The sequence below is a fragment of the Apaloderma vittatum genome, unplaced genomic scaffold, assembly GCF_000703405.1.
Source record: "Apaloderma vittatum isolate BGI_N311 unplaced genomic scaffold, ASM70340v1 scaffold9732, whole genome shotgun sequence".
Taxonomy (NCBI): Eukaryota; Metazoa; Chordata; class Aves; order Trogoniformes; family Trogonidae; genus Apaloderma; species Apaloderma vittatum.
This window is the reverse complement of record NW_009704174.1, coordinates 63,076-72,841: the sequence shown is the minus strand read 5'-3', so window position 1 is coordinate 72,841 and position 9,766 is coordinate 63,076. Positions and strand designations below refer to the sequence as shown.

Below are 9,766 nucleotides of genomic sequence, written 5' to 3'. Positions count from 1 at the left end.
AAGAGTGGTCCCTAGAGGCACATCTGCTTTCAGCTAGATCAAGAAAAACAGAAGTCAGCTCTTGGAGGATTTTGGTATTTTTCCCAATCGCTGTACATGTCACCTGCCTCTGTGCAGGCACTTCAGATACAATCATCCTCACACTCATTTAATGGAAGAGGAAAAAGCACAAGATAAATGGGAAGAAGGAAGACATAAACACTTCCAAAAGCCATGAAATTTGTTGTCCAAGGATAATAATATTACATTATTAATGGTAATTCAATTCCTTTGTTATTTCCACTTCAAGGTATCACTGTAGAAGATGTGAAAAAATGCCTTGGCTATAACTTAGATGCCACGATTGCATATGAAAACTTACAGGCCAGTGTTAATATTGGCGGTGGTAAATGTGAAAAGATTACTGTGAAGGACAACTGTAAGTATATCCTTATGTTACATTTTATCTTTTGCTTAAGAAAAGATGATATTGTTTCCCCTTTTATAATCAATACTGTTATTGATGTTAGGGAAAGGACAAATCTCTTAGATCAGTAGAGGTGAGGCAGTTGTACCTCCATGGCCCCAGGTCAAGCCAGGCTGAGTATGTGTTCCCCATAGGCACACACACAAACACACTTTCATGACTTATACAAGCACACACTGCTGGCCATACAAATCAATATAGACAAATTCATAACACTCAGGTAAACACAAACAGCAACAATAACTTCATTCTGTTCTCCTCTCCATCTGCTCAGGGTGAAAGTCTGTTAATGAGGAATATCACAGAATCACAGAATGATTGGAGTTAGAAGGGTACTTTGGAGACCGTCTTGTCCAACTCCCCTGCTCAAGCAGGGTCACGTAGAGCAGATCTTCTCCCCAGGTAACACAACCCTCAGGTATTTCAGCCCCTCCACAATGTACATATACAGCCAATACAGGTCACCAGCAGCTGACTTGAGACCACCAGCTGAACCAGCAGCTGGATCCTTAGTCTCCCCTGTTACTGGCACCCAGGTGTTAAACACCCCAAGGACCACAGCTCCACTCCCATTGCTGGTACAGCCCATCTGATGCACACCATTACACACATGCCTCCTCCACACACACTATGGATCCCTCCAGTAACTGGCTTTCGGTGCTCAGTCTGCCCCGCATTTGACCCTTGGTTCCTCTTATCACCAGTTGTCTTGCACAGACATTCGTTCACATGCAAACACGTGCCAGTCAACCCTGGGACCTTGAGGTCCCTCCAATATTTGGCCTAGAACTCCTGGTTACTCCAGTAGCCAGCTCCTCTAATTCTCACCCTGGAGACATGTACATATCTAGGCTAGACTAACATCCACTTTGATACTTGGCTCCCAAGTTACCCTATTCATCTGCTAGTCTGGTTTGCTGTTTGCTGGTGATCACACACTAGCACACATATCCTCACTCGCTCCAGTCATTGGCAGCACGAATGTCAGATCCAGTCATCATCCAAGTCTAGTTGCTGGCACACAGATCTCTATATACATGTGCGCACGCAGAATAGAGTCCTCTCACCCAGGAAAATAGTTATAGAATGGAATAAAAATGGAATTTAATGGTAAACCAGAGAGACTGCAAAGATTAAGGACAGTACACGGCAGACAAGCTCACTGTTCAGGCACCTTTCTATATGCAGTCAGTCCCCTTTTTGCCTTTATCCCTCTGTTTTCCCATGCTTGTTCTTTCCAAAGGCCAATCTGATTCCCTCCTTACTTCCGCAGTGGTATCCCCTAAATACACTCTCAGCATATAAGCCTGTGCAATCCCAAAATGCCCTTCTTTGCATCCAGAGAGCCTTTCCATTGACTCATCTTGGTGCTGACTCAACCTCAGCCCCAGAATGCAGGGTGGATGGTTCTGCTGAAAATGGTCTGGGAGAAGTCAATGTATGGGCCTTCTTTGATTAGGCTACTTGTGTTTCCTTCCCTGCCACTGTCCCTCTCTGCTCCTGTGTGAGTCTGGAGATGAGTATTTTGTCACATGATGGAAAAATGGCAAAAAGCAAGGAGGTTCAATATTGAGCACAGAAAAGGCAATGATTTTCAATGATCTGTCCTTGCAGTTTTGCTTTGAAGCCAAAGCTCCTTCTGTTCTAATTCCTGCCTTTTTCTGGTTCAGCTCAGGTAAAACAGCAGTATTACTTATTTTATCTTTGGTGTGTTATCAGATGATTATGATCCTCATAATGTCTCCCATTTTGTCCTGCCCCTTCTTTTACTTTCAGATATAGAGTTTTTTAATTTAATTGCGATGTAGAAAATTTCCTCCCACACAAAATGTATATTCAGAAAAAAACATTGAATTTCACCAAAAGCAGTGAGTGAAGGATTGTTGTCTCTGTGGTCATTTTATAGAGATGGACGGGCTGTCATAAAAGAACAACTGTTCTTCAAAATGCAAGGCCATTACACTTTCTTCTTCATCCATTCTTCTTTCTTTCTTTCTGCAGCAGAATTTAAGGATGATGCTGTCATTGATGATGTCATTTCCTTAGTTGATGGAGGGAAGATTGACTTTTCAGTTAAAATAAAAGAAATGTTACTACGAGGATCCAGCATGGTTGATGTAGAGGATTACATACAGTGGGCTAAGTCTTTGGTTGATGCTCCAGTAGTGATACAGCAGCGTGTAAGTACAACTTCTTCAAAGCTGTAGCTTTTATAGTTTGAAATCTTTTGCTGTAAGATGGAGGTGAAAACCCAAGTTTATCATGCTCTTTCAGGTATTTTCTTCATCTTGACACTTTCTTCAAACACCTTCTCTAGTGATGAGTATATCAAAAGTATTCAGAACTTTGGAAAAGTCTGTCATGCATGCGCTTTTTCCTTCTACAGCCGTCTCCGATATATACACTTGTTCCAGTTAAGATGAGAAATGCATATTTAAAGAAACAAAATTTGGAAAGAGCAATTGAAGACTACATTACTGAATACAGTGTATGCAAATGTGAACCGTGCAAAAATGGAGGCACCCTTGTGCTGGTAGATGGAGCCTGTACGTGCATGTGCTCAAGCTACTTTAAGGGAATAGCTTGCCAGATTCCCAAATCCACATTAATTAAAGGTTCGTAAATATTCCACACAGACTGAAATGTGCATTTTTATTATTATGAACAATATCCTGACAAAATAAGCCTTTATTAGGACTGAAGGACATCATAGTACACCATTATACCTAGTGCAGTCAAATCTCAGGGGTACATGGTATGGAGGCTAGTGTAAATTACTGGGTTCTTTCCACAAAGAGAGCACTCTAATTTAGAGTTCATTGTCCCAGATGCATTGTTGTGTCTTGGAATGATACCCCAACTTAATTTAAGTAAACAAGAGCATTATGGAAGCACAGTGCAATAATGGTAAACTGATTTCGAGGAGAAGCAACCTCTCTATGTCATAAGCTCTTTTGTCTTCAGTTTCCTGCAGAAGCACTGTTTGCTAACGCATGATCACAGTTCAAAATTACTGCACTATCTTAATATTAGATTGGTCCACAAAGGGCAAGATGAAGATGAGTGCAGTTCTACAAGTGACCATGTAAAAAAATTACTGTGCAGTAAATGCATTCTCTTTGGCCAAGTTTTTATAGTGCAGGTGCCCAAAATGGGACTTAGAACTTCATATTCAGGCAACTACCTAGGGTGACGAAAATGTTGAAACCTCTGGGGTCTTAAGCAGTACCATTGACAAGGGCATCTTCAAAAGCCAAATCTGTGCAATGAGTTTCAGGCTAGAGGCTGCAATGATCTGCAGTATCACTGTAACTAAGAATGTAAGAATGTCCACCCTCAAATGTGCCAAGTATAAGGCTCCAATTAATCTTTCTGTCACTGTACAGAAGTCAGAGAGATGCTGGACTAATCCTAGAATGGTGTCTTAATACTAGTTGCCACCGACGGAGGCTGGAGCTGTTGGAGTGCCTGGTCCACCTGCATCAATGGAATAAGCACTCGAACTCGTCAGTGCAACAATCCTACACCAGAATCTGATGGCAGACCATGCCAGGGAGAAAGCACTGAAAAACGCCCCTGTGGAGAAGCAAAATAGTTATGCTACTCAAAAACAGGTAAGCAGCCTCTGTAAGCACCAGTGTGTTACTTCTGTTTCAAATAAATGGTCAGCCAATATTCAGGGCATTTCAGTGACACAGTTGAAGATGTGAGGGGTAAGTCCACCTGCATGTTTTGTTTAAAACTGTGACTTGATACAGCTTTTATAAACAGCCACCTCATAGCCTGGATTTGTCAATGGCTAGATTTGTATCTGAAAGTCTTAAGCAATGTTTTATCACAGAACTCAAGAATAAAATGGAATTCTGGATAAGAACAGGATAAAAATATAGCTCTTTAAATGCAGATTTCATCTTCAGTCAGATGCTCCATAAAAAACATATGTCTTATGAAGAAGGAAAGACATATATTTTCTAGAAACAAAATATAAAGAAAGTTTGGGAGTCTGAATTCTCTTGCTTGATACAGAGAATGCTTAAATCCAACAAAGCTACTGTTACAGCAGTTTTGAAACTTTCACCTTGGAAAAATATGGCCAACAAGACATAACAGCACTCATGAGCCATCTAGCCCTACATCGGCAAACTACAAGCTGCATCCTACAGCAGGCTATCAAAGCTACTTATTCCATAAACTATTCCACAGGTGAAAGAGAGAAAATTGAGAGAGTAATACAATATAGAGCTGAAAATTTGAGAGTAATATGAGGAAAAGTATAAGAAGCAGGGAAAATTAAATAAAACTAGCAAGCAGCAGTATCAAAACAGACTGGAGCCTGGTCCTTCACACAGTGGGCATACCAAAAGCACACATGCACTTTAAAAACCTCAACACAAACTAATCGAATGTTCTCAAACATGTAGATAATCATGCTTACTCTTGAACTAGATGAAGCATCAGTTTTGGCAGCACGGAAAAGTATTCTGGTGAGATATTTCTATGTGTTTTCCTATTCCTGGATGTGCATTATGTCAGTGTTATTTCCCTCTTGTTTGAAACAGTATACAAAGTCAGACTTTGACTGATCCAGTGAAGTTGGTCTTATTTAAAAAAAAATTCTCATATACAGCTTGATTTTATTCCTCCGCTGTATTATTGACATATTTCTATACAGCCATGACAGCATATTCATGCTACATACATACTCATATGTTTCATCTGGTATGGCACAGTAAAAGCTCTTTTAAAAAAATTAGCTTTATTTTGGCTTCTGATATATTAGACATGTGAAGTACTCACTCTTCCAGTAGAAGCCAGATAATTAAGCCTTCTGAAAATCACAGTATGTGTTTTGATACATTTATCCTTAGAATTATTTTACATTACAGTCATATGATTCTACGATTCTATATTTGAGAGACAGTGAAATCATATTCTTGGAGTGCCGTGAAAGTACTATTTCACCTAAACTTTGACAAATATATGTTGTAAGTACTATCTTGTATCACTTCTTTACTATTTTTATTCCTTTTTCAGAAAACAATAATGGACTCCAAGCCAGTTCGACAAATAACAGCTTCTGTTGGCCAGCTAACTACCCAAAAGCAGTGGAATGTCATGATTTAAAAGTATCTGCAGCTTAAATGATTGCTAATCAGAGTAAAATAATGCACCAATAAACAACTTATGCCGCAGGTGTGGTCCACCTTTTGTTTGTCTGTAGCTGTCATTAGAGCATGAATTATCTGTCTATGGCATAATATGGCATCTATTATCTGTCAATGGCATAATAGTGTACCCTTGCCAATGCTTATTTCATAACCCTGTGTTGTATGTTTTCAAACTGATTTTCAAGAATTCAAAACCAGTATGAGTATCAGAATCATGTATATAGCATCAGCTGGTGGATGGTATATTGTTAGTAAAGAATATGTGAGCCATTACCTTCAGCAAAATGCCCTAATGGATTTATTTCCAAGCCCACATCCTACATTTAATTTATGCTCTTAACCACAAGTAAGTTTGTGAAGCTTTATAAGAATTACTACTCTTCCTCCTCCCAACATTTGCTGCATGGCCTGACATTATATCTTGTCTATGTCAAGCTGTTAAAGATTTTTATAGGAAATCAGAGGCACGTCACAAAGGGATAGAAAAGTTGTTACATTACCATCCATTAACAAAATTTCCAAAGGAAACAAGGCTCAGGCAATTGCACTGTCATTGCACCTACCTGTCTGTCTTCCTCCATGGCTGTTGAACATAGCAGATAGTTTGGAAAATTTGTTTGGGCTGGGAAGGAGAGGTTATAAAGAAATCTCATGGAAAAGGTAGCTAAATTGAGAAAACAAAAATAAATAATTGTTGAGGAAAATGTACTAATGTTAACTCAGCTGTTCTACCAGCCACAAGAAGATTGCAGAACCATAGAATGTTTTGGGCTGGAAGGGGCATATAAACGCCATCTAGTCCAATCTTCCTGCAGTGAGCAGGGACATCTTCAACTAGAGATCAAGTTCCTCAGAGCTCCATCAAGTCTGACCTTGAATGTCTCCAGGGATGGGGCCTCCATCACCTCTCTGGGCAACATGTTCCGTTGTTTCACCACCTTCATCACAAAAAATTTCTTCATGAGATCTAGTATGAATCTAACCTCTCTTAGTTTAAAACCATTACCCCTTCCCCTATTGCAACAGACCCTGCAAGACAGATTGTTCCCATCTTTCTTATAGGCCCCCTTTAAGTATTGAAAGGACGTGATAAGGTCTCCCCAGAGCCTTCTCTTCTCCAGATTGAACAACTCAAACACTCTCACCATTTCTTCGTAGGAGAGGTGTTCTAGTCCCCTGATGATTTTTGTGGCCCTCCTCTAGACCCACTCCAACAGGCCCACGTCTTTCCTGCCCTGAGGACTCCAAAAGTGAACACAGTGCTCTAGGTGGGGTACCATCAGAGGGAAGCAGAGGGGAAGAATCATCTCCTGTGACCTGCTGACCACATTTCTTTTGTTACGATGACTTGCCTTCTGGGCTGCAAGCACATATAGCTGACTCATATTCAGCTCTTCATCTCCAGTATCCTCAAGCACTCCTCTGCAGGACTGCTCTTAACCCACTTGTCACCCAGCCTGTATTGATATTGGGAGTTGTCCCAATCCAGCTTGCCTCTGAGGGATACCTCCATCTGGACATCAAGTTGTTGACCACTACTCTCTGGATGCAACTGTCCAGACAATTCCTTACCCATCAAACAGCCCATCCATCAAATCCATATCTCTCCAATTCAGTGGGAAGGATGTTGTGGGGGACTGTGTCAAAGGCGTTACAGAAGTCCAGATAGGCAAAAAACTTGCCAAATACCTCAGCCTTCTCCTCATCTGTTGTTACCAGTCTTACGCATTAGAGGTGGTTACTTTTCTTTTCAACCTTCCTTTTCTGGCTCACATACCTGTAGAGGCCCTTATTACTCTCTGCACCCCTCACTAAGCTCAACAGCTGTTCGTTGGCCTCCCACCCCTTCCCTGATCTACCTGAAAACAAGAAACAAGAAAACAGATTTCTTTTAAGAAAAATAAAAAATAAAAAGGGTATTATTAGGGCTTAGTGTTTTGGAAACACAGGAATTGTAAAAACCTTCAGACCAATGAGAAGAGTCCCTTGTATACTTGCAGGTCCAGATCTGGAAGAGTCCCCTGCAACCTTCTTTATCTCTCTCCAACCCACCACAAGTGACCCTAAAGACGTTGATATCAGAGATCAAACATCACAAAAGAAAGCAGGGGAACTATTTCCCAGACCTTTATGGTAGGAAAGCATTCAAAAAGTGAAATGTACTCATGACTAAAGAAGAGAATCACACCCGGTGCTATACTATGAAGGCAGACAAAAAAAGGCCTGTCACTGGTTCCTGCTATCACAAACAGTTCCCTCTACACCACAGAAGTGGAAACAGGTTTCCAATAATTCCAATAATTCATGTTCTGAAGTGCAAACAGGGGATTTTCTCACTGAGTGGAACACACCATGCACCTAGTATCCCTGCAGTCTTCCTGGGACATTTCACAAAGCCTCAAACATAACATTTACATACTTGGCTGCACTGTGCACCTGAAATAAAGCTGCTCTTTGTGGAAGATCTGATGTTTCTGTCCCTGGAATCATTAAGAGCAGAGCCATCGTATCAGGAAATCCCTAGCAGACAGAGCAATTCCTCAAGTTGCACATGCAAGCTTTCTTGATTAAAAAAAATAAAATAGGACAGGCCCAGAGAAACTTACCACAGTCTGAGTATGAGGATTCTTTTATCCGTTTTCATTTCTGGTTTAGCTTTTTTTGCTAGATCCAGCTCAGTGAGGTTTATGGCTATATACTCTTTATTCCTTCCATTTCTGTGTATAGGAGGTCTGCAGCAGTGCGGAACTTTAATATTGTATTGGGCCAGGACAATCTCATTTTTCTGATAACATCAGCTATGGAGAGTTGAATAGTCAAAGGCTAATTCACATAAATACAGTTAATCTTATTAAAGGAAGAAAATTACTTCAGATTTTAGACATCCATGAAAATCTGAGGCAGAAGCAGATGTGTATGGGGTTGGTAGTGAAGCCTGAATACACAAAAATTCAGGAACACCAAGTATGAAAAGCAAAACCAAAAATATCTGCCATTTCAATTAAGTCAAAAATGTAACTATGTAATCTTCTCACTTGCATAAACTCATTCACTATTATTTGTCCTTCACAGCGGTGCAGTGCAGCCCAAACAAATGCTGCTAAAAATTCTGCTAAATCTCTGATCACATTCAAAACAAGGACCTTGCTGATATCTTTTCCTGTGAAAAAAACCCCACAACACTTGCATAAAAAGGGGCACGCAAAGTGGGGGGTACAGAACATACCTGACTGTCCCTTTAGAAGACTTTGGCTACAGAGAGCCCGAAACCATGGTAAGTGTAGAGCTCTATTTTCTTACCTTTTATTACATGGATGCACAAGAGTGAGTACTAAAACTGCAGTGGATGTGACTGTAAAACTTTAAACATATTTCTAACAGTTTTCTATTCAGTTCCTTACAGCTGACTTCCCGCTTTTGAGGGCATGAAGAAACGTTTTAGGTTCTTTAGCTCCCTCATAATATGAACTGATTTGTATGTGCTTTAGTGATTCTGGCATTCAAAATTAACAAAACCAACTTCTTTCAAAGCTAAGCCTTGACAAATTAGTTTGTGTGTCTAGAGGAATTCCACAGCCAAGTGTCGATGTGACAGCAAGCAAGAAATGGGAATGAGTCAAGCCTTTTAATTAGATATACAGAAAGCAACTGCACTATCTTATTTTGATTCAGAAGTGTTTTGCAAGTACTGATAAAAAAAAGCATAAAAAGCACACTTGAAATCTATGCATTTGTGTGTTAATCTTCAGTAGAGTTAGGCTAGGTTTTTTACTAATCTGTAGAATGTTTCTTTAAAAAGACAGTTTCTTTAACATTCCAAATTCCATGTATAAGTCTGGTTTTGCAAGTATTTTTATTAATAAACTAAATCAATAAGTTCAAGAGAAGTGACTTTACAGATAAATGTTGAAAAGTGTGAAATCTGCATAACTTTTCAAGTCATCTTTTACTCAGTTTAAAATTCCTGAAGTAGTTTGTATAATTTTTTCATGGTACGTATGCCCAGACAAAGCAATCTTTTCCTAAAGGTAGCATTACTAAAGAAGTATTCTTTATTTGAAGCTGTTGTGGTAAGTTGACCCTGGCTGGAGGCCAGAACATCACCAAAGCCGCCCTTCCACTCCCTCCCCCG

The 9,766-nt window shown here is 40.0% G+C and overlaps 1 protein-coding gene across 1 annotated transcript in view; it reads left to right on the top strand.

Moving 5' to 3' along the window:
* Positions 1-4,061, top strand: part of C9 (complement component 9) — a gene marked incomplete at its 5' end in the record, with an annotated part of 9,241 nt that extends 5,180 nt beyond the window's left edge. Inside the window, 4 exons of the mRNA XM_009864929.1 lie at positions 290-418; positions 2,468-2,646; positions 2,853-3,081; positions 3,901-4,061. Of these exons, the coding sequence (XP_009863231.1) occupies positions 290-418; positions 2,468-2,646; positions 2,853-3,081; positions 3,901-4,061 (698 nt within the window). The remainder of the gene's footprint in view (positions 1-289; positions 419-2,467; positions 2,647-2,852; positions 3,082-3,900) is intronic.
* Positions 4,062-9,766: the final 5,705 nt, after the last annotated feature.